Genomic DNA, 24,296 nt, shown 5'->3' with positions numbered 1-24,296 from the left:
CATGCCTCTGGAACAGGTTTAACAAATGCAGACTTTAGCAGGATGCTCTGCCTGCAATGCAGAAAACAACTCAAACAATACTTTACTTTACAAAACTCTAAGTGGTGAACTGAGAGGGGGTGTCATGCTGCTTTTGGTATTGAATTATGTTAAAACCTGCCTGACTTGTCAAGCCCAAAGTTAAACATCCTGATAGTGAGTTGAAGGATACTTTATCATATCTGCCACATTTATCTAAAAATCCTAAGGCACAGCTGGTCTGAGACATATGACTGACAGTCAATCACTTTAAACTCTCAAAGTACAGTCCCACTTTCAAAAAGCAGGTTCTTCTAAAATACCCCTTGAAGTGCATGTGGAGATTCCTCCCTTGGGTGGGGATGCCCCTCAAGGTCACTCCTCCAGACTGAGCAAAAGAGATGCGCCCAGGGTCATGGGTATGGGTGAGTAACATCAATCTCTACTTAATAATTGCTTCCTTTTTGCTAGCTGTAATACAGCTGCTTTAATAGAGCACACTATACTGTACTATACTAGTAGTTTTAGCTTCTATACTGTGTAGCAAATAATGCTGATTAAGATCTTTTTGTCTCATCATTTAGCATAGTAAGTCATTCATTCTTATATAAATATATCTGGTTTGGCATCCTTAATCCTACAGGATAAAGTCAAAGGTTCAACCATACCTCTATAATTCCTTAGATTTAAACCACTGACAAAGTCTGGGTCTAGGATTGGATCCAGCTGCACCCAGGCTCCACTCTGAGGAGGAGCTAAGAGAGCAAGGGGGTCCTTCCTCCACCTCATGATTCAGTGGGAGGGCTTCTCTAAACAGCTTTGTCTGAAGTTTAGTCCACCCATGACGACTTAAAAAGAACTATTTAAATCTACAGTCTTAAAAGATGAAAATATGGAAACTTAGGCCCACAAATAGGAACGAAAAGAAAAAGAACTCATTAATTTTCTGTCCCTTGAAAGCTTTTACTAACTGAGCTCTGAAAAATCCCCTAGCTCTCTAAACTTATGATCATCATATAATTTGGACAAGAACGTGTGTTCCCACAATGCATCATATAGTGAGCCTTAGAAATATTGTTCAGTGAATGATTAGTCAATATAAATGTTAGATCTGAGATATCCCAAGGGTATACAGGTTAAAAATAAACAAATAAATCCAATCTGAGTATTACATTACATCAGTCTATGAATTAAATTATATCTGAATGTCTTAGAATGCAGCTTAATTCAGATTATTAGAGTCCACTCCTACTCATGTGACCTTGAAGTTGAACACATCAAGAAACAGGAGTCTTAAAAGCAGTCAACATATTTCTTTTCCCCAAATTTTCCTTGTATGAAAGTTGACTGGATGTCACAAAGTGGAAATAAGTAAAAGTATTTTACCGCCAATATTTTGCAAGAAAATGCACTGCAGAACCAATTATGTCTTTTCCATTTTCAACTTTTTGGAGATGCAAACTAGTTAAACTAGTAACTTATTTACTTAAATCCTCACAGCAATATTTCGACTCCACAACATATTTAAGTGCAGGGTTTATATAGTTTTAGTTTCCTTTTTATTAAGAATTATTGGAGGTAAGTGACTCAAAATTAGAAGTTATTTAAGTAGGTTTAAAATACTATAAGATTACATCAACATCACTTACCAGTTACACCACCTTTTTCTATGTTGAGGTTGTCTTCCTTGTAAGAATTCAAATCAAACATGTAACATCCCAGGTAACAGTGTTTCACCATCTGATTCACCTGTTCATAGAACTGGCAGTGATACAAAAGGGCCTTAAGTGCAGGTATTCCTGTGTGAGAGAGGCCAGATTCTTCATCATGTACACAAGGACCCTGAAGACATGAAATCCACAAACACCATTACTTTAAAGAAATGTTTTACATAGAATAATTAAGGCTAATGCTGTGTATGTGTGTGTACACTGGTTTACAGGCTGTAACTAATAAATTCCAAAAATGAAATGCAAATTTTAACATTGAGCTAAATCATAATCTTTTATAAAAGCTGTCTTGGCTCAGCAAAATCAGCTATTTATCTCCTGAGAAGTGTGCTAACAGTTAAGTAGAAACTCATGAAAAGCTATAAATGAGTGGCTTCAAGACAATAAATGTATCAGTACACTTTACAATTTTAATGTCTCATTTAATTCTACTTACAGATATCAAGTAATGAAAAAGTTTTCCTTAGAAAAACAGCACACTTTGATAAGAGTAAATATCCTGAAAAAGTCATCCTGCTCTAAAGTATACTGTCATTATACTACACCTAGTTATGTCAATCTTCTATGAGAAAAGATTTATTTAGAAAACAAGACAAACAAAAAAAATTCCCTTTGAAATATGGTTTTCAGTTATTTCTTTATAAATACTGACAGGGAAAAACTGGGAAAATACTAAATCAGGGAAAACTTCCTAGAGCAATGGGTTTATACCTTAAGATAATGGATTCTAGTCATATTTCAAATAAACATTTTCAGTTGACTGCCTTTGTTAAATGTTTCTACAGTGTTTTCCATGTTAAGACAAAAAACCAGAAAGTTTTATTAAGCTACACATAATCTGGTTTAGACTGACCATAAAATTAGAAGTGCAAAGAAGGCAGAACTCAGAAAAATTCAAACCAACTACATTCAGAAAGGCAGTTTTAGAGGGCATCTTGCAGTAGTTAAAAAATAAACTAGTTAAAATTATGGAAAGAAAAATTCTCCAAGCTAATTAGAAACTTTTTTGGCAGTCAGGAGAGAGCAGAGTTGGACCAACTAAAAATAAGTAATTTGAAAACACTACTTATCCCCAAGAGACTCTCCCCCAACCCCTCCATTTACACTGACTACAAGTTTATCTCCCAACAAAACAAAACAAAACCCAAAACCAGATCTAGTAGAAGCAGTAAAACTATTTCGTATTACAAGATAAGTTATCACCAAAATTTTAGATGGTTACTCTCATTCTTTTTGGGTTTCTGTAATCCAGAAACTATTTTCACTATTTGCCTTTTACACTAACTAGTGAAGAATCAGATATGACGAACAGTTTGACACAGAATGTAGGATTTCAAGTGAACTATTTATGATGAGTTATAAATCTCTCCTCATACACTGTCAGCAATAGACTTAGACTATGGCAAGTGAGAACTCAGGAAATACTGATAAATTTAGTGCAAATTTTACTACCCAGTTTTGTCTTTGCCAGTTTCAAAAGTCATGCCAGATACTTTATTGTACAAGGGGAGCCTTGAAAGAGTTACTCATCAATTACATTCACAGAGTGCTCTGACTTCAGCAGTCTTTATACAACACAGTCTGCTGCACTCTCAGAATACTTTACACAGGTTGACTTTACTGATGACTTAAGAGTGGCATAGGAAATTTTTTAAGTGACATAGCAAAATGAAATTTTATAAAGCAGATCACCTAGACAACAGTAACACTAGAGACATTCTCATGAAGATACTGGCCTACAAACTCTGTTTCTATTTCCTTTTCCAGTCCTATTTGCCTAGAGGATAAAATGATAATGTTCTACTTTGGCTATGGCCCAGTATTCCTACTATTCAGCGAGACCCATTTGATAGCCCTCCTTTTCTTCCTGGCATTAAAGGAAACAGACAAATCATCTTACTCAGTGCACGGGAAAAAAGTAACTCTGAAATATAAAACTTGATCCTGGTGGTACCTTACAGTTTCAATTGTTGTTTGTATTTTGAACAGTTTTAATTTACCAGTTACCATAAAGTGTTTTTGATAATATCTTTCAGCATGAACACTTATTAAGTGACGAGCAATTTTCATTAAATTGCAGTTCTTAATAAGAATCACATTGACTCAAAGCTTCTTTTAATTGCACTGGAATTCATCCAGAATTCTGCAACTGGATGCAATTTTTGTCACTTCACCACAGTCATTGAAATTTTTAAAAAAAGACTAAAAAGCAACTTTTAATAGAGTCTATATTGACAACTTACAATGGCTGCCCTTTTGTAAATCCCCTGCTATTATGAATTTAAACAATTACTATTTATATTGATAAATTAGAAGCAGTAAGACTGAAACAAGGGCCAGATTTGTAAAATTGTTTCCACATATTCCTTTGTCTTATCTTTTCTGTATATGTGATCACATTCTGTAAAATTCAACTCTGCAAGAAATAGCATAATTGATTTTGGGTGCAGCTGAATCAGATAACTTATCCTAGTAAAACAGCTGGAATGTCTTTCAGCACTAACTTGATCTTTCGCAGAAAGGAACAAATTAAAAATGATATTGTTGCATCTGCAAATTTCTGTAAGAACTAACATACACTGTTCCCATATAGGCTCTCACACACTGGAAGGAGTGAGATAGACATTAAGAACAGGTAGCAACATCACAAAAATTTTTTGAATTGCAGGCTAAGATCCAAACATCTTTATGTGCAATGAACTAGACTTGCTGAGAGTAAAATGAGATGACTGACTCAAGGGCAGAACTGGAAAAGTCTCCAGGGGATTTTATCAGTTTGATAAATATCTGATGAGAGAAGGTAAAGGGAGACAGACTCTTCTCACTGGTATCCAGTGACAGAAGAAAAGGCGTTGAGCAAAAACTAAAACACAGGAAATTCTATTTAAACCTAAGAAAAAGCTTTCTGTCTGAGAGTAGTCAAACATTAGAACAAGTTGCCCAGACAGATTGTGGAGTCTCCATTCTTGTAGAAACTCAAAATCCAACTGGAAACAGCCCTGAGCAACCCGGTCTAGTTCACCCTGCTTTGAGCAAGTGGTTGTCTTTAACAAGCATTTAAATTGACCTAAGTGACAAACTGCTTCTTCTTTCTTTCAAAACATTTTATAAACATCACATTCTCAGAACTTCCTCTTCTTCATACTCCTCAAATCACATTTTACCCACATTCCAAGTGTGGGCAAAATAAATTACCAATTTCTATCCTAAAACATTCATGATATACTATATAAGTAAGCAAGTTTCCTAGGAACCCACCGATACTACGTTCATGAAATGCAGCATATATACAAACTAAATTTGGTTCTTTTATTGAGCTTGCTGGAAGTTTGAGAGAAGTTTGTTTTTTATTAATTTATTTCTCTTTCCAAAACGTAACCTTAGACATGTAATTTTTTAAGTTTGTATTTTATATGTATGCTGACACAAGTTTTCATACCAAATGACATCTCTCTGTGACATTATGACTTTTGTCATCAAATGCAATAGTCACTCACTTGCCAAATACAATCTTTCAAGTCTTCTGTAGGAATTGGAATCACAAGTAGATTTTGCAGAATAAAAGCAGCCTGAAAGAAATTAAAGCATCAGTATTGCCATCCAGCCATCAGTTCAAAAAACCACATCACACTGAATAGTACAGTCTACATATTACTTCACTGCTTTAGACATATGCAGAAATACACAGAATTCTTGTGTTCATGCTGGGAAAAATTAATTAGAAGGATGTAACTTGAAAGCCCTCAAACTTCACTTACAAGAGATGTCATTAGAGCATGGCACAAGAGCAGGCTGTTAAGAAAAAAGGACAAGGAAAAAGATGGAATAGAAATCACAAGGCAACAAATTTATTTGTTCATAAAATTCCTTCATCACTGTTCCAGTACAGTCAATCCTACAGAATATCCATTACAAGTACAAGAAGTACTAGGGGAAAAATTACTGAATAGAAAAACCTAGATAACTGTTTATGACCTCATGTTTCAGGGTTCTTTATTATAAAATAATTGGGACAATGAGGGGAACACAGTAGGACATAAAGACATGTTTCAAATGCTTTCCTTTATAAATTCAAGGCATGTTTGTTTTTCTGATTTATATTACACACACTTCACATGTCTGTGCATGGATTGAAACTCCTTTTTTTATATTTTGTCCATCCTTTGTCAATAATTTGACTCTTAAGAGACTATAATTAAGAGACAATAATTTGGAGTTAAAATAATGAAGCACACATTCTCAAAAGCATTTAGAGATATAAATTTAAATATTACTTTGGAAAATGTAATTAGTTAAGCAATAGAGCTGGGAAAAAAACAAGTCACTGAGTGTCAGAGTTTTTACTTCCTATTGACTGGAACAGAAGGAAAACCTTACAACTAGAACTGATAGAAAATTTCAGATAAAGTGTACAGAGTGTAAATACATCAGTATATAAGTCTATGTGTTGTTCTACCATAGTACAGACTTTCAGTTCTCACCAATAAACCTCAGTGCCTAGACAAAGTACTTCATATCAGCAATGAACAGATACTGCAGATCAGGTGGTAAGTTTGTACCAAAGCATTCACAAATGTTACAAAGAGCCATTAAAATCAGGCCAGTTATGCTTTAGCAACCTACTTATCTAACTGAGTAAGCCTTAGGAGGTTTTATGTGTTCACTTGTATATTGCTCATATAATTTCTGTTTTTAAACAAGTAATCTGTATTTGTTCCTTCTTGCACAATTCCTAAATAAGCAGCTAAACAATTATATTAATCAGGTAGTGTTTAACTTACAAAGCAGCAGGTGTTGTGCAGCAGATAATAGATGTATAGAATAAAAAATAATTTTTTTTTCTCCATCATGAAAAAGAACTTGACAATCTAGAACAGCAGAAGGACACAAGAAACATACCTCCCTGCGTACCATGCTACATTCAGCTTGATCCAGAAGGATGTTGATCACTGTTCCCCACAGGCCTCCTGAAATATTCTGGCAGCTTTCTGCTAAAGCAATACATCCTTTTTCAAGAGATGTAAGAGCTGATCCTATTCCAAGTGCTGTAAACCTGACCTAGTACATATAAGCACAACAGAAAGTGGTATTTCTTACGGTAATTAGCAATACTTTTTTTTTTAATTATTAAATTGTATCAGCTGAACCTGGAGCTTAAGGGAATAATTTAAAAAGTAACAACCTCTTTTCCTGTATTTCTCTTGCTCTCTACTCAGAATGACAACTAAGTGAGAAAATAAAATTATTTTTAAGTATTCAAAAATAAGCAAGATAGTCTTTTATATTCTTCACATTTTACCACTTGAAAATAAGTCAATTTAGCAAACTCACATAATTTAACAGATTGGTATTAAATACATTTGCTCTGAATTTTTAGCTCATGTAAGTGTTTCTGCTTTGCAGCTAAGTTACAGCAATGACAAGGAAAACTGCCTATGAGTCATGATAGTGAGTGACTAATGAAAGCATAGAAGACAGAAGATGTAAGGGAGGATTTCTCAGATGATGTTTACATGGAAACACTCTCCCTACTGTATTATTACTGCTATTTAGGATATAGTCAGTAACATTTTAAATAATTCGAAACAGCAGTTCTACTGTTAAATATATTAATGAATCAAAAATATTCAAATGCTTGAGGGTCACAATACAATATGAAATTACTGTCACAGTAACTAACCTCAGGATCTCTATCTACCCATAAAGGAACCAGCCATGCCAGACCTAGATGAGACAGAACTTGTTCTTCACTATTATCATAAGGCAAAGACCAAAGAGATATCCAGTCCTGATTAGAAAACAGAAAACAAATTAAGAAATTATTTTATAAATCTTTCAATCCATGCCAGCATACTAACAGTGTGAACTACCAACTACAACTAAACCACTTTTGTTTAACACTGATGGCACGAAGGAAGGATAATTTTGTATTTCTCTTTCTGTAAGGATTTGACACTAGCTTACACAATTGTAAACAACAGCCAGGTTTTACAATTACTTTGAGACTAAAAATTATTAGTACAGTCTAAACAGTAACACTGTTGTACACACAGATTATGACTTAGAAACACAAGAAAATGAAACTTATCATTATGCTACTATACATATTACTCTATAATAATGATACTAAAATAATAATTCAAGTCCACTCCTTCATCCATGCATTTATGATCTAAGTCTTTGGAGGCTGCTGTCTCCCTGCAGTGTACTTAAAACTCTGTCCCCTCCCAATTTTAATAAACTTTTCCAGTACTTAATATCTTGAAAAAGGAGTAGAGAACTGAAGAAAGAGACACCTGGAATCTGGAGAAGCAGGTACACTGCAATTTCTAGTTATACCCGTGCGTGATCACAATGAAAGGTTTCCATTTATGGCTGTCACAGATATAAGTAAGACTGGATTTTAATTCTCTAAAATGACAATACTTAATTGTTGAATTTGCTTCAACTGCTTCAGGATAAAGGCTATTTTTAATAAACTTTCAGAAATCTAGCTCTCAAAGATGTACATGAATACAAAGCATAATATGAATTTTGCTAGTGCATAGTGATAGCTCCTCTTAACTGAAAATCCTTTTTCCATGTATGTACATATTCTTTCATATGTATATATATACACACAACTGTGAAAACCCTACACACATGAATGTTTAAACATATGTTAGAAAGCCTGTTGTTTGTGAGGCTGAAGAAATAATGATGTTAAAAATTCTTAAATTTATTCATCCTATATAAAATCCTGATTCTTCTTTTTTTATAAAAAAGAAAATGATACTTATTCTGAAAGAAGGCCTTTCAAAATCCACAGAATTATTTACGAAACAATTTCAATATGGCTAGAACTGATTCTTCAGCTTTTTTGTATACCATACTCTATCCTGTACATTATCTAAGATTATAGACCAAATGAGATTAAAGGGGGACTTTTTTTGCCTTTTGTGCTTCCAATTGGAGGGGAAAGAGGAGTAAGAAGTGGTGTGGTTTTAGCAGCACTCCTCAGTTGGAGAGTACCACTCCTAAACCATGACAGAAAACTGTCATTGAACATCAGAAGTTAAAATCTCTTTGTATGTAGCCCTCACCAATGACAAGATAAGGACAAATGTAATGCACTCACCGTATCTTTGGCTTGAGCCATCATTTCGTGAGATAAGTGAAGCAAGCAAAGGACTGTGCTTTTTGTAACACCTTTTCCCATGAAGGACATGGCATTTCCCCCCCATTCAACATAAAACGATGAGATGACCTAAGAGTGGGGGTACAAGTTCTTAACAGCTTTACTGTAAACAGTACACAAACAGAGTACAAACTGTCTTATACACTAAATCATAATTTAAACTCATGAAAAGATGATAGACTTCTAGCTGAATTGTAAGAATTCCTTTACTTCTGAGTCATTTGGTCATGTAATGCTTTCCTATACATTTAAACTTCTGAACATCTGTGGTTTTTATTTTTTTATTCAAATGAAGAATACAGTCAAGCTTAATAGTAATCTCTAAGTTGAATAGAAGCCTGAAAGTTTCTTTTCATGGATGTGAAAGTTCATTTATTGTACCCAGGGTTTCTTTTGCTATGTCTGGAATGAAAAATAAAATTTCTTTTCAAAATTCTGTGTTCAAGGGAAAGGGTCATTTAGATATTTTATTGTGATTTGAATAAATTTATCAGCTTTCTATATCAAATACTAATAAACAGAAATAAAGGTCACTGGATCATAACATAAAATAAACCGTCTGACCAAATATCTAACCATGCATACTAAAATAAAAGGCATGCTGCTTTCAACAAAACACACCCCAAAATACTTTTTAAAAAATAATAATCTTAGAAGATACACTTCTAGATTTACTTTTCTCCACAAAACATGGTGATTTAAACCTCTGGATTTTGCTGTTGTTCTTTCTTTCAGTGTCCCGGTCTACAGAAATTTTTTTTAAGCCCACTTTCTCCATTCCTCTGCAAAAGAAACCTACCTTTACTTTCAAATTTGGGCCAAGTAAAACTGCCTAATTCTTCTGAACAAGAGCTTATGCATCACAAGTTGATTTCATGCCATAATATTTATATTTTCTAGTAATTATCTTTCTTTTGCATGACAATATCTATAACCTTGGTGCCATTTTTAGTCTAGACTTCAAGTCACAGAGCTCACCTAATCAAATAGGTCTAAAAAATTTATTTCTTTCTACTCAAGAAATCTTGGCAAATTAAGACCCCTAAAACACTATATTTTTTTCATTATATGTATTGGTATTTGAAATTAAAAACTTCTAACTGTACATTACTGAATATGTGTTAAACAAACAGAGAGTCAGAACTATGCTTTTCCTTTCAAGTTTTAAGAAAATTGGAGTTTTCAAAAGATTTAATTTTAGGAGCAAAAGCTAGTTGTCTACCATGTTCACGGACTTAGCAAACACATAAGAACACTGAAAACAAGAATGAAATTTTGTCTTTCCAACAACTGCAGCATCTTGAATTACCTCTTTTCTGCTTTCTCAGTTCACAACCTACCTAACAAGCTGCTTTTCTCCCAGACCACCTTTCATATGTGGATTTTGCCTGTGGGAATTTATCCTGCATTTTTCTTCTTAGAGTTTCAGTCATTAAAAACACCACATGTATTTTTTATCTTGCTTAAAACTACAGTCACTTTGTATTACTTCTTAAGCCAGTGATGAAAGCACATGCAATACAACCAGTCTTCACAACTACAGATACACATCACTCAATCTAGTCTCCGTATCATTCCTATTCACTTAGCAGGAAAAAGCATCTTTCCCACACCTACTGCTAGTGATGACATTCACTAAAAGCACATTGTAAAAAGCATAGTGTCATTATTTACACAGTTCTTTACAAGCATTCGAACCAAAAGCTAAGCAAGAACATAAGCTACTTACCTCAAGAAGACCGGTTAAATATTTCTTACAAATTGTGACAGGTTCAACTGCAGCAGAATAGGTACTCCAGCCTGGAAGTGCAGTAACATGAACCATTCCTTGTAATGTTCTCTCCAGTGAAGGAAGTCCATAAAAATGTGGTGCATCTGTTAGCCTTAAGCATTGAAGCAGCTTCAGAGCCAGCTCTGTTCTGAAAGAACCAGCAAGTTCCAAGCCTTCTCTGGTTTAATTGTAAAAAAACAAAAAAGATGAGCCATCAATATAAAGATGTTGAAATGAAAAGAACCATTTTGCCAAAGGCCAATGCCTCAGTCTTACCATTAGTCTGTGAGGCTCAGCATCTCAATTACTTAATATTGTGTTATACAAAGAGTAACATGAAATTAAATTTCACATGTCTAGCTTTGCACAGGTTCTGAAAACATAATATTGCATCTGATTACAACAAAGTTGCTTAACTAAAAAAAGGCAAAGGAGATATAACTCATTATTAAGGAGCATGTTAAATAAAGGGCAAGAGACTGAGGACAACAGATGACACAATGACAAGAGATGCAAAGCTCAGTAGTTCCAGAATCACGCAGGATCAAGAATATTCTAATTTGGAAGGTACCCACAAGGATTATCAAGTCCAACTCTTAAATGCGTGGCCTGTTACACCTATGTTTGTTCTGGTTCAAGAGACAAGTTTAAAAATATTTCCTGCAAAATACAATAAATCTAGAATTAAGTAGATAAATATACAGGAGTGTGAGATACATAACTAGCAGTGATTTCTATAATATGCCCCTTTTCCCACTGTCAAAATTTTTAGAAAATAACCAGGTGGGAATAATGAAAAAGGTAACATTTTGAAAATATTTTCACAAACAGTTATATTGTGATACTAAATAATCAAATATTATCTTAATCTGCAATTTTACTAGCTCTTAGAATACATTTGGATAGAGAGATTTGGTGTGGGAAAGGTTTTATGAGAAACTTGAAGAAAAAATAATATAAATTAATTTCTGTGTTTGCTCAAATGACAGAAAAAGGTTGGAACTTCATGCTAAAAGTAGCTGTCCCAAACAGGCCAAAAAAGGAGTTCAATGAAAATAAGTATTTATGGATATTTCAAATATTTCTATGTTTTACTTTGCTATAAACACATGCTACAAAATCAATGAAGTTACCATTTGTTCATGCAAATTTGCAGCAGTGAAAAAGAAATAGCCCATCTTCTCAGTGCAATCAATTTAATTATGCATTTGCTAAGTGACCACTAGCACATTCTCTTTTAAGTTTCCTGGTTAATTTCCTAATTTTACTGTGAAAAGGAATATCTAATGTTGATTTCCATTTCAAGAGTGTATATTCAATTTTTACGGTTCAGAACAATTGAGTCATGATGTAATGATATTCAAACTCTGACCAAAATTCAGCAGCAATAGGAGTTATGATCCCCAGTCAGAATCACCCAGGCAGGTCTATTTGCACTGTACCTGTCAGTCACTGACACGGAACAAACAAGCAACATGTTAAAAAGACGAATGAGTTCTTTATCCAGTCGCTGCCTGACAGCAGCCTGTGTTTCATCCATTTCATCTTGCACTTGGGATTCTGTTCGCACCAGGAGGCCCAAAAGGGATTTTTGCTGCTAAAAGAAAAGAATAAAAATACAGTCACATAATGCATTGTTTAAATCCTATTTTAATACCCTCATTAAAGCCATTTTTCTGTTGCAAACTTGCAAATCACACACATTATACATCAGAAATTCCATGATTACTTTACTAAGAAGTAACTGCAAAAGGCACAGTGAAAAAACCCTATAATTACCAATAACTTGAATCGCGAATCTACTAAATGCCATAAAAGAATCTACTGGGAAGGCCTTTAAAATATCCTGGAATTAAGTAGACTGTATTTTGAAGCATGAAAGAAAACTCGAAGTAATAGAGCAATAACCTGAAATAAAAAACAGATCACAAAAAACCAGAAAACACATAGTAACAAAATTAGTTCGGGTTCCATTTTGTACATTGCAGCTGCTTGAAAGACTTCATATCACATGACTTTAAGGTTTTATATTAATGTATTGAATGGGCCATACTTAAAAAAATTAATAGGATTCCCAGGTAGCGATATAATTGAAATACCTGCAGTCTATAAGTAATTGAAATGAAGTCTACTAGCATTTTTCCCTAAATGCATAGATTGTATTTGCAAATGGCAAAATGCAAGTGCATGCAAACTGTATTTAACATAGGACACCCTGTGTAAGACAATGGATGATCTGGCATGTTACACAGCTAATGCATTTGTAGCTATGTAGCTAAGCACACTCTCATGCTGCTCTACATGTATGCACATGTGTGTGCAAGTATAGTTACATGGTCAATCAAATCATGTAAGTATATACAACAACCTTGTTCTTACATTTTTAAGAAATGATTTCAAGATCCACTTTAGATGGTCTGACTCCAGATTTGATTTCTGCTCTCTAAGCAATTTGTTTAAAAATCTTAAGACATCTACCAAAAGCTTTTCATCCTCCACAGAAGCTGGAAGCACTTGTAGAAACCTGAAATACAAATAAAAATACTTTCATACTTGTAGCATTTTAAAAGAGAGATTAAAATCTCAGGCTAATAGGACTGAAGTAACCTGCAAGTGTTAAATTATACAGAATATGTATAATACACATATTCACATATAAAAAATATGGCATTGTATTAACATATTATACTTATAATATGCTGTTAATATTGTTGTTACTGTTATTATTAGCATGAAAAATAGTTATGTATATTTTAAAGTTGACTTGTATATGGTAAACATGGAATTCTGTATAGTAAAATGTAGACAAATCTGAGCAGGATCACAGACAGGGAATAAAAAATTAATTATTTATGAAATATTAGCATCTGATAATAATAGTAAAGTTTACCTATGCCTTTCAAATAGCCCTTCTTTTAAATACAGAATTTTAAATATTTGATAGTTTTGTGTATGTCAATTACAAAATCACATAATCTTTGAGACTGGAAGGGACTTGCAGAGGTCACCTGGTCCTGATGCCCTGCTTTTGGACGGACACCTGCAGCTGGTTGCTCAGGATCACAATCAGGAAGCTTTTGAGTAACTCCAAGGATACAGATGATACAACCTCTTTCAGCAACCTGTGTCTGTGTTTTGTGACCTTCACAGTAAAAAAGTGTTTCCAGATATTCACAGGGATCCTCCTGTGTTTCAGTTTGCGGCCATTGCTTCTGTCACTGGACACCACTGGAAAGAGCCTGGCCCCACCTTCTCTTCTGCTGCTCGTACACACTGATAAGATCCTCACTCTGAGCCTTCTTTCCTCCACATTTATAGTCCCAACTCTCTCATCTTTTACTCATAGGAAAGATACTCTAGTCTTTCATTATCTTTGTGGTGCTTCATTGGATTCTCTCCAGTATGTGTTCTCCGTACGATTCTCTCTTATACTGGCAAGTCCAAAACTGGACCCAGAGGTCCAGATGTGGCCTCAGCAGTGCTGAATAGAGGAAGGATCACCTGCCTCAGCCTGCTGCCAACACTCCTCCTAAAGAAGCCCAGGATAACACTTGCCTTCTTTACTGCAAGGACAAACTGCTGGCTCATTTCCACCTTGGTGTCCACCAGGACCCACAGATCCTTTTCTGCAGTTGCTTTCCCAGCTTGGTGAATCCCAGGATATACAGGGGCATGGGCTTGTTTCTCCCCAAGTGCAGGACTCTGCACCTCCCCTTGTTGAACTGCCTACGGCTCCTGTCAGCCTATATCTATATCTATATCTCAGAATCAGAGATGCATTGACAATCAATTCCCTTAATTTAAAATATGAAAAGTAGAAATTTTACCATTTTAGTATAACAATCTTTAATGGATTCTTGTAGTCAATATGCTTACCTGTTCATTGCTTTCTGCCAATCAAAGCTCTTCAAAGTGGCTCCAAAAGGCCCAGAACTGCATTTTAATGCAAGTCTGTCATTCAAGACATAGAAGCTAAGCCTAGTGAGAGCCGTCCTAACATCACTGTGGGATGCTGCCTGAATGATCAAACTAAGACAATCCTGCAGTCCATAGTTTGTGTGAGTTATTTTCAATATAAGAATGTCTTCTGAGGAAAGTTTCAGAGAATCTAAAAATCTGAAAAGGCATAGAGAAAGATTATTAACAGCCAGTGTCTCTGCAATCTGTTTCAGAGAATGTTGACTTCTTCCCTTTCCTGCTTAATTGAGAAGACAAAACAGAAATTGACTTGAAACTTTGTTTTTGTTAGCCAATTCTTTCTTCATTAACCCTTCAAAAAAACCAAAGCAAACAAAAAATTAAAACCAAAAACAACACCATCACATGTAAATCATGAGGTGTTTTGAGTTCTTTGGAAAAACAGAACCTAAATACTAAGTCTTAGCATTACCATTAAGAAGAATATTTACTTAAAATTTAAACCTTCAAGAAAATAAAGAAAAAGTCATGCAACTTTATAGTTGGGGTCTACATAGTAGGAAAAAGGAGTCAGTTCCCTAAGAAACCACAATGACTACAAAGAAAAACAGCCACAGAGCCCATTTAAAGCTGGTTGAATTTAGCCTGACCATCAATAAAAGCTAGATCAAGCTCTAGACTCTATGTATAAACACAACTGAGGTAAAACATTAGCTGTGAGAACATACCTTCATCCTCTTGGGATGTGATCCTTTACATTTAAATGACAGCATTCTCAAACAAGTAACAGCTTGAACTGCTGTTTGAAGTTGAAAACCTATTTAAACTTGATGGAATGTTATTTTAATTGAGATCTATTGGGACTTAAAATGAAAGATAAAATGGCTCACGTTTCTGCTTCCTTCTCATAATTTATCAGCTGCAGTAGGTTTTCAATCCCATGGTACCATGACAGATTCCAGGCTGTCTTAAGCATATCTGACACAGGTTTCATAGTCAAGCACTCAGAAGACAATGGTACCACAACAGTATTAGGGCTAACTACATGATGAGCAGTGATCCTGACTGGCAGATGATACCTAAAAATACACAAATAACAGTAACAATTTTTGAAAGTGGTTGGTGAGAGTTTTTCTTGCTTGCTCATTTTTAAATTAAATGTTCCATTACAACCAGCTTGTAAGTTTGCAAATAAAGTTTCTGAAACTCATTTACAGACAAAAAAGACATGGAGAAAAAAAACTCCCTATTTAAAAATGCTGATTTCATCATCATCAAAATGCTGATTTGATATTAAATCAAGGTTTCCCCTCATTCTGCCACTTCCATAGTTCAGGAAGGACAGCAAATGGAAATCAGCAGGAAACTGTAAAGCAATCAAAACCAATGGACCAACCAACCAACCAACCAGTCACTACCCACACATACCTTCTAACAACAGCAACAGGTAAACTGAAGGCAGGTACCTCAGTATAATTACTGGCTATGCCATCAGCCCTGCAAGAGATTAAGTCATAGTCATTATGCCCTATTTTAAGATTTGATTTTCTCCTAATGCTACACACATTATTTCCTTATTATTTGGATATAGATGTATTTCTCCCTTTAGCTAGATCTTTAATAACCCATTGATGAATAATGTGTATTAATAAACAGTATTTCTTCATGATTATGCAATATTAAGATAGTTCTTAAATCTTAAGATACTTAGATAGGTCTTAAATATGGCATACTTATTGCAGATATACTGTACATTAAAAACCCCACATACTTGTTTCGTTTTTTCTGTTAGAGAAAACCCACACATTATAAGTATTTTCAGTATATTTCATGTATGTGAAATATGCTAAAAGCATATTTTTTCATGCATACACAACTTTCAAATAATAAAATATCATAAGTTGAGGTCTGATGCTTTAAAGACAACTGCTACACTTAAAAGCCAAAGTAAATAGGAGAATTCTAATTAAGTTTAAAAAACCTGTCTACAAATAGCTATTTTATTTGCATAGTTTCTATTCATGGAAAAGATGGACTACAGACCAATCAAGGTTTTTTGAAAAATAAACTTAACACTGAGGTATTCATAGTGCAAAAATATGCCATGTAGGCCTATAGAGCATGTAACCCAAGTATTGAAACAATTTGGACTACAAATATGCAATTTTGGATCTATGAAAGTTTGGAGCACAACTTGTCTGAAGACATATAAAAATTTATTTCTATTAAAACCTTCAAATTTATCTAGAAAATATGCTATTAAATAAGTGGATTTTCATACCATGTTTCTGTTCTTGCTACTTCATCAAACAACAGAAGACAAAGCAATATTGCAGTTTCAGTTAAAACAGCACGATCACTTTGGAGTATCAGGGAAACTGAATAAAATAAAGATAATTATAAATGCATTAGAAAAACATTGACACCTAATAATACATAGACACTAGTTAAAAGCAACTGCTTTCCACAGTTTCCTGCCAATCTCTTCAACACATGCCACAACATGGGTAAAACGAGCACACGATGGTTTATCTCTTAAGTAGCAGAATCTGAAGTTCTTCAGATTGAGAAGAAGAATCGAAGTTCTTAAGAAGGTATTTGGTTAAACATCTAACTGGGTATTACAGTGGAAATACAGTCTTTACCTCTGAATAGCAAAAGCAGTAAAGAAGGCTGCTGTGCTAAGGACAGGCGAACAACTGGGTCAACAGACACAATTTTGCGTAGGAGTGTCAGACATGGTAACACTATGGATTCCATAAGCTGCAGGAACAGAGAAAAAGATTAAATAAAGATAACTATCAGTATAATTTATTATGATGTGCTTAACATGAACTCTCACACTATTAAGCAATATATTCCATCACTTGTAAAAGAGAAGCCTAGAACTTCCTTAGACAAGCACATTTCAGCCAGATGACAACTGCATATTCATTAAAAAATATTTATTTACTTTTTGATTCATTTTATTATTAATTGATGGTAATTTTATTGGTCTTTGGCTTCATAACAGAATTACAACACTTGCTTTCAAGTTATATAATTTTAACAAGGATATATGTGAGCTGAATTATTTAAAAAACCACCAAGTATTTACAACTGTGTAAGTTTATTCATTTTCTAAAAAATGCAAATATTTTATTATATTACATTAATTTTCTGGGTCCCATGCTGTCAGGACATGAGAATGGAAAGAAGTTTGCTAAAAGTTAAAGTATCAGTGAATGGCCAAAAATACAACCAAAGTCACAGCTCCTAAGAATGAGAAGAGAGTATTTCGTTCACTGTATCATTACTTTGCCTATGAGTTTCTGCCTTTAAAATTTGTTTTACCAACAGCATCAACAAATACATTTCAGTTTAATACTGCATGAACAAAAGCCCTACTTATTTAGTATGGAAAGAATCTTTTGCACAGTTATACATAAAGCCTTATTTTGATGCTGCTTTTTACTTCTACTACTTCTTCTATTTTCTTTTCTCAGGTAGCCACCTTTCTAAGAACATGTAAGATTTTTTTGTTGATTTTTTTTTTGCTATTAATTTTATGATGAAATAAAAAAAAAAATCATTCAAGGGGAGAACCAATAATCTGGACTAGATTCCCTTAGGATAGTGTCCTAATGTCACAGGCCATAGAGAGCTGCTGCCTGAACCCTTCCTGGATTAAATTAAACTTTATAAAGGGCTAAAAATATTATTTTAAAGTTCATCCTAGACTCTTACTTGACCATGAAGAATCTGTTTAGGGCAATATATTTCCCATGCTTGTCATTCTGTATTATTGAGCAATATCTACTCACTACCCAAACCAAAACAACATTTGGATTACTTTCTCTCTCTAAAGAAGATACTAAAAAACTGATACTAAAAAAACCCCCACAGTAAAACACCTGAGGAACCCAATATTTCAATTGCTTCAACTGTATTAGAACAGTTTACTAAAGTACTTCTGTACAAGCTATCATAAACTGGAGAAGACATTCTTTAATGCTACAGAGATAAAATAATCTTAGATACTGATAATCTGGGCGGGAAATTGCCACTCCTGAAGAAGAATGTAATTTTCATTAGTTTGACAAAAAAAAGGAATTCCACTAAGTATCAAGCAGTTTTTTTCTCTTGTACACTTTTGGGAAAAATGTCATTACATAAAACTTCTCATGGTTTCTAAAACTAACTCAAGATTTGGACTGCTGGAATGGGATAACAATACCATGCAAGAAAGCCAAAAAGCTTTATACACTGAGGTTACATTAAGCACTATCTAGTCTAAATATGCTTGCATGAAATGATTTCAAAGAATGAATTCCAGAAGCAATCAAGCATCAGATTATCCATATTACAAAAATGGAAAGCTCCATCAACTACAACAAGAGACCCTCCCTGGCGAAGTGATCTTCTATTGGTCAGAAAATTATTTATACCTGAAATTCAATCTGACACATTTACAAGAACATGCCATACAATTACATCTCATTTTTAATTATAATTTGCTTCAGAATTTAAGTTTAGAGACTATTATACATAACATAATACTTTTTTTTTTAAGGTCATTAAAATACTTTTTTGGCCCCAACTGAGAAAGCTTTCAGGGAAGTTTTCGTACATTCCAAAACCCCACCATACACATAGTTTTCTGGCTAACTCTTCTCATAGGTAGGCAAACCAATCTTCACTCTTTAAGAGAATCTTAGCATTATCAAAACTAGAATTAAATACATATTGCTATTATAATTGTTATTAAACACTTGTATTCAATGCAGCATTAATGCACAAAGACTAGTGTTTGAAGTGCAGAAAAAACGTGCTGTGCAATGCTGCAGAAGAACCTCTAACCATACTTTTACCTTGCCATCCACATGTACACATTCATTAAGGTAAGCCAATATCTTTTCTTTCACACCCAACTTTTTCACAATGTCATGCATTTTGGTATCTGTAGGAAAAGCAAAAGATAGTAAGAATTACTGGTTCTGCAAAAATTTAATATTAAACATCTTTTTTTGCTGTCTAGAACAAGTTTCTAAAATTGCTTATCAATCAACAGTAGTACAGATCTCTAGCAAGGCAAGCCCTCTCAAAGTACTTTAACTGACTATAATAGCCTCTTGAACACAAGATTCTTCAATACCTTACATAACTTTCCATAAGAATTTTGTGTTGAAGAATTACAGTAATCCCAGTGCAACTCAATTTTAGTCAAACGAGGATTTCACTTGTAACATTTTAAAAGACTTTAACAGTTTAATGTGGAATTGAAAATGGTATTTACTTAATCCCCATGAGAGTATTTTCCATTGACTTAACCCTTTACAGTATCTGGTTTAAGAATGTTCAACAACAATAACAAAAAGATATCTCATTTGAATTGGTTGGGTTGGCTTGTATGTTTTTTAATAACTAAAAAGTGATCCTTCATATTAAATCTGTCCTGATAAAGCTCCATTTTTTCCTTCACAATTTCATCCAATGCTTTGTTTCAATTTTGAAACATCTGAAAACCTTTACAGCCATAACTAAATGTATTTTATGAGACAAAGTAGATACACTTCTTCATTTTTGTGATAATTTTTCTGACAATATTTTTAATATCTAAGACTTCACCTTCCCATGGTGAAGAACTCACATTCTCTCATTAGAATTTAAATTCCTTGAAGAAAACATTATTGAATCAGAGTTTGAGTATACAGAATAAAAACATCAAGGTTTGAAACTCTACAGTTATGCACCAAGTGAAATAATGCTCTAGGTAAGATTGCTTACTTGCATTGTAATTCAATCATTTATCCTTTTTATCAAAATTCATAAAACAAAAATTACGAAGAGTACCCTCAGCACAAGCATACAGACAAACCTAGCAAAACTTCAAGCTCACGAATGACCAGCACATGAATTCAAATTTTCTGAAGAATTCTACCTTCTAAAATGACAACCAGCTGCTCAGCTGCAGACTTCCGTAAAACTAGGTCAACAGCATCAGAAGTCAAGATATCATACAGCTTTTCAACAGTTTCTGCCTAAAAGTAAAATAATAATAGATTTGCATCTAGTATGCTATCATGAAACAAGGTAACCAGCCAAATTTCCTAACAGGAAGTAGAAAATAAAAATATCTTAATTCCTTATTAGAATTTATTTGGTTAGATCCCACGTGCATGTAATAAGAATGGATTAGGTTATAATCTTCTGGCAACAAACCTCTAATAACGCCTGTGGAATATGAAAACCAAATAGTTTCCAGTGCACCATAGTTGCAGACTTCTAACAAATAACGCTTAATTTATGTAGGACTACAGAAAGCTTGAAACTATACAGAAAAGCTAGAACATGCTTTTCAGTCTGTATAGGGGACTGACTTTTTAACAGCAATAGGGTCAAGCATCTTCGCATTTGCTTATCGTATTGTTAATCTGAAAGTATTGAGGGGAAGGAAGAAAGGAGAATGGAGGGGAGATAAGAAAAAAAGAAGGGACAAGTTTTTCCATGAGTCATTCATTCACGATTTGTTTTACACTTTGCAACAGAAGCAATATTAAGTAAACACAGACATAAGTTTGCAATCAGTTTTAAAATATTTCATATTAAAGATTATTTGTGCCTGTTTCAGTAAAAATTGATTTTTTGGGGAAAAAACTAGATGAGAAAAAAATCAGATTCTATCCATGCAGAATGAAATTGTTATAAACAGAGCAGGCCAGTGTTCTCTATACCCAAGTCTTTTCTGCAGAGAAGAGAAGAAAAAAAGGAAGAATTTTTTCTTAGTGTTGCAAATGATAGCATGAAAACTACTGTTTCAGTGCACACAAAGAATACATCAATAGATTTCTTTTTACGAAGCAAGGTAATTTGTATGAAATATTGCAACCTTCTGAAAGTGGAAAACTTCAGAGACTGGGCAGGTAGAAGGGCAAAATTCAGACAGAGTTTACTAACCTTAATTATTGAGTCCATTTTATCATTCATTTTTAGCTCCATAGCTCCTTCTACAATAAATAAGTTTGAAATGCTGGAAAGGACATTACCATCCAGAGGTGGGCGTTTCAGACTTGCACCTTCTTCATTCAGAAGATGAAATGCTAAATGTTTGGCTGCTACAGAACGAACCCTAAATGAATAAATAATTAAAATAAATAGATGTAGCCCTCATACTGGAAAATTTCAGCTGTATAGTTAGAAATTAATTAGTTTATAATATGGGTTGGAAGTACCACACTCCGTATTGATTAATCAGCCCTTCAAATCAAGACACAGCATAACATTTAGGAGAAATTGGAAATGTCATCAACATTAGAAGATGTGCTGAAATGCTACAGAGCATTACTTACAGCTGTTTTTTTGAGAAGAGAAGGCGCAGAGCAGCCTGCAGTCTGGGAGTTCTTGGGAGAACACCCTCTCCTTTGTCAGAGGTTGTTTCACTCAAAGAGAGAATGCATTTACCTAAAGTATCTTTAGTGTCAGCATAACCCTAAGACAAACAAGCAACAAACAAAGATTTCCAAAATTATAAAAATCCGCTTACTTAACGTAGCAAATTAGACAACATAATTCCCTTTTTAGGGGCTAAGGGAGGGTGGGGAAGGAGCAACATAAAAAAAAAAAGCAGCAATTTTAAAGAAAACATTCAAATTCTGCAGATTCATATTCCTCTGCGAAAGTAATTTTAAAAATTAATAAATGATCCTGTATACAAATAAAAATAAAGATTTCTTTACATGGCCTAGAGGTACTTTGACCCAAAGCTTCACCCTTCAATCTGTTAATGTGGTGCTGCTTTGTAAGTCCCGTTTCCATTTCAATAAATAAAATTTAGTCCCTACAAGAAAATTATTTTAAAACATTAAATTCTACCTATTTTCAGATCTTCGTCAAAGCGTTTTCTCACACAAACAGACAAAAGGGAATCAGTTATGTCAAGTAATGATACTGCAAACATTTTAAAAGTAGAGCAAAATACAATGTATTTTATATGCATGAAGTAAACATAAACCTCTGGTATGCTCTACTTAGGTATCTATTGTACAAAGCCACTACAGGCTACAGAATAGAGTGAAATTCTACTCACAAAAATTTCTCACATGTTTAACCTACAGCTTATATTAAATCCCCTCCTATTTAATCTTGAATGTCAATCATATATAAGATAGCTATGCAGGTAACATAAAAAAGCTGTAATTACTGGTTGAGAAAGCTCTGAAATAACCCTTCTCCCACCACTTTCAAGTTTTCAGTGTATCTCCTCTGCATATTTTTCTGTCTGAGCCATCTATTTCATGGCCCATCTTATTTGCAATTTCTCCCCATTTTTGCCATGATTTTTGTGCAGTTTGCATACAGAGTTAAGTTATATAAGCTGCTTTTTCAACTTAGGCAATACTGAGGTGCAAGCAATTAATGAACACATAGCAGGGAAACAAGTAAGTTGGTACAGTTATCAAGAGTGATATTTTTGGAGAAAATGAAGACAAAATGTATACTTGAATTTATTAGCTAAGAGAGAAATAAGGCAAAAAAACAGACACCAGGCAAATGCAGCAAAATATCTAATCTGGAAGACTGTGGGCAGACCACAGAAAGGAAATTTCAAGTACTAGTAAAAAAACAGTAAAGAATTCAGATGGAGCAATTAGGCTGAAAATTCAACTGAGAAGGCAAAAGTTCCCTCTAGATCAAGCTGAGAGTAAAAATAATGAAAATTAAATTTGCACATCGTTGGAAATAGGAAGACTAAGGCTCACGGGATATTTCTATAACATTGGAAACAAAACCACCAAAAAACAAGTATCTATATATACTAAAAATATAGCTTACCCTGACTGCAATTTCTTGAGAGTATATTTGATCAGAAAACTATTATCACAGAGGAGCTACAAGTCTGCATGTATACTACTGTTAATCTATTTTCCATCTGCTACTTCTATCTGTTATTTACCGTGATATACATTATTGCATACATCGAATTCAGATTAAAGCACTTAAAAGTACCTGTAAAATGGGAAGGACAGGAAAGAGGGCCTCAATAAACTTGTTCCAAGTTAATACTTCCATCATTAACTGTCCTTGCAACAGATGTATCAGAATGGTCTTGGCTGTAGAGTTCACCTGCTCAGTAACAAAAAAACCAATCAACTAATACAACCACTGATGTGTTGAAGTCAGTTTGTCAATGCTCTAATTGGAAATGTTATACAGAAATGTCTCAAAGACAAAATATTGTTACTGCAGAAAGCTACAGTTAAATTGTCAGCTACACTAAGCATTAAGTTGTTAGAAAAGCCTTCATGCGAAAACAAATAGTTCTGCCTGAACAGCACTCAATCATTTTCCCCTTAGAATTCTGGTTTGTCTTTTCTGAAATAAAATAAATCATCACTTAAACTTCTCCACCTATTGGTCCCTCTATCCTGCAGGTAAAAGAAACTCTTATTCTTTTCTTTCCTGACCTTGCCTTTCTGTGGCATTTTATTCCCAGTCTATGATATGCTTCTGAAGATACAGGAAGACAAGAGACTTAAAGCCTGTTATGGGGCCACTTCACTTTCCTGAGGCAAAGAGTCAAACTAATAAGGCTACCAAATATTTCAAACTGTATCATAATTCATCTGAAGCTCTCTATCAAAATCAAAAAAGCTATATGATACAGCAGTTACACTGCATTCATGTATCTAGTATATAATCTATA

At 34.0% G+C, this 24,296-nt stretch overlaps 1 protein-coding gene across 4 annotated transcripts in view; it reads right to left on the bottom strand.

The window, feature by feature from the left end:
• RTTN (rotatin) overlaps window positions 1-24,296 on the bottom strand; it is an 80,185-nt gene that overhangs the window by 32,463 nt on the left and 23,426 nt on the right. For all 4 annotated transcript variants that reach the window (XM_032121078.1, XM_032121069.1, XM_032121062.1 and 1 more), the window contains 18 exons: window positions 23,600-23,716; window positions 21,943-22,082; window positions 21,551-21,722; window positions 20,535-20,634; window positions 19,465-19,553; window positions 17,260-17,377; window positions 16,896-16,992; window positions 16,043-16,111; window positions 15,505-15,693; window positions 14,573-14,812; window positions 13,076-13,220; window positions 12,139-12,293; window positions 10,655-10,874; window positions 8,866-8,994; window positions 7,429-7,536; window positions 6,648-6,806; window positions 5,246-5,317; window positions 1,668-1,860 (listed from right to left, as the gene is read on the bottom strand). In XM_032121078.1, coding sequence (XP_031976969.1) covers window positions 1,668-1,860; window positions 5,246-5,317; window positions 6,648-6,806; window positions 7,429-7,536; window positions 8,866-8,994; window positions 10,655-10,874; window positions 12,139-12,293; window positions 13,076-13,220; window positions 14,573-14,812; window positions 15,505-15,693; window positions 16,043-16,111; window positions 16,896-16,992; window positions 17,260-17,377; window positions 19,465-19,553; window positions 20,535-20,634; window positions 21,551-21,722; window positions 21,943-22,082; window positions 23,600-23,716 — 2,512 coding nt within the window. The remainder of the gene's footprint in view (window positions 1-1,667; window positions 1,861-5,245; window positions 5,318-6,647; window positions 6,807-7,428; window positions 7,537-8,865; window positions 8,995-10,654; window positions 10,875-12,138; window positions 12,294-13,075; window positions 13,221-14,572; window positions 14,813-15,504; window positions 15,694-16,042; window positions 16,112-16,895; window positions 16,993-17,259; window positions 17,378-19,464; window positions 19,554-20,534; window positions 20,635-21,550; window positions 21,723-21,942; window positions 22,083-23,599; window positions 23,717-24,296) is intronic.

Source organism: Corvus moneduloides, chromosome 1 (genome assembly GCF_009650955.1).
Source record: "Corvus moneduloides isolate bCorMon1 chromosome 1, bCorMon1.pri, whole genome shotgun sequence".
Classification (NCBI taxonomy): domain Eukaryota; kingdom Metazoa; phylum Chordata; class Aves; order Passeriformes; family Corvidae; genus Corvus; species Corvus moneduloides.
This window is presented reverse-complemented; position numbering and strand designations above follow the sequence as displayed.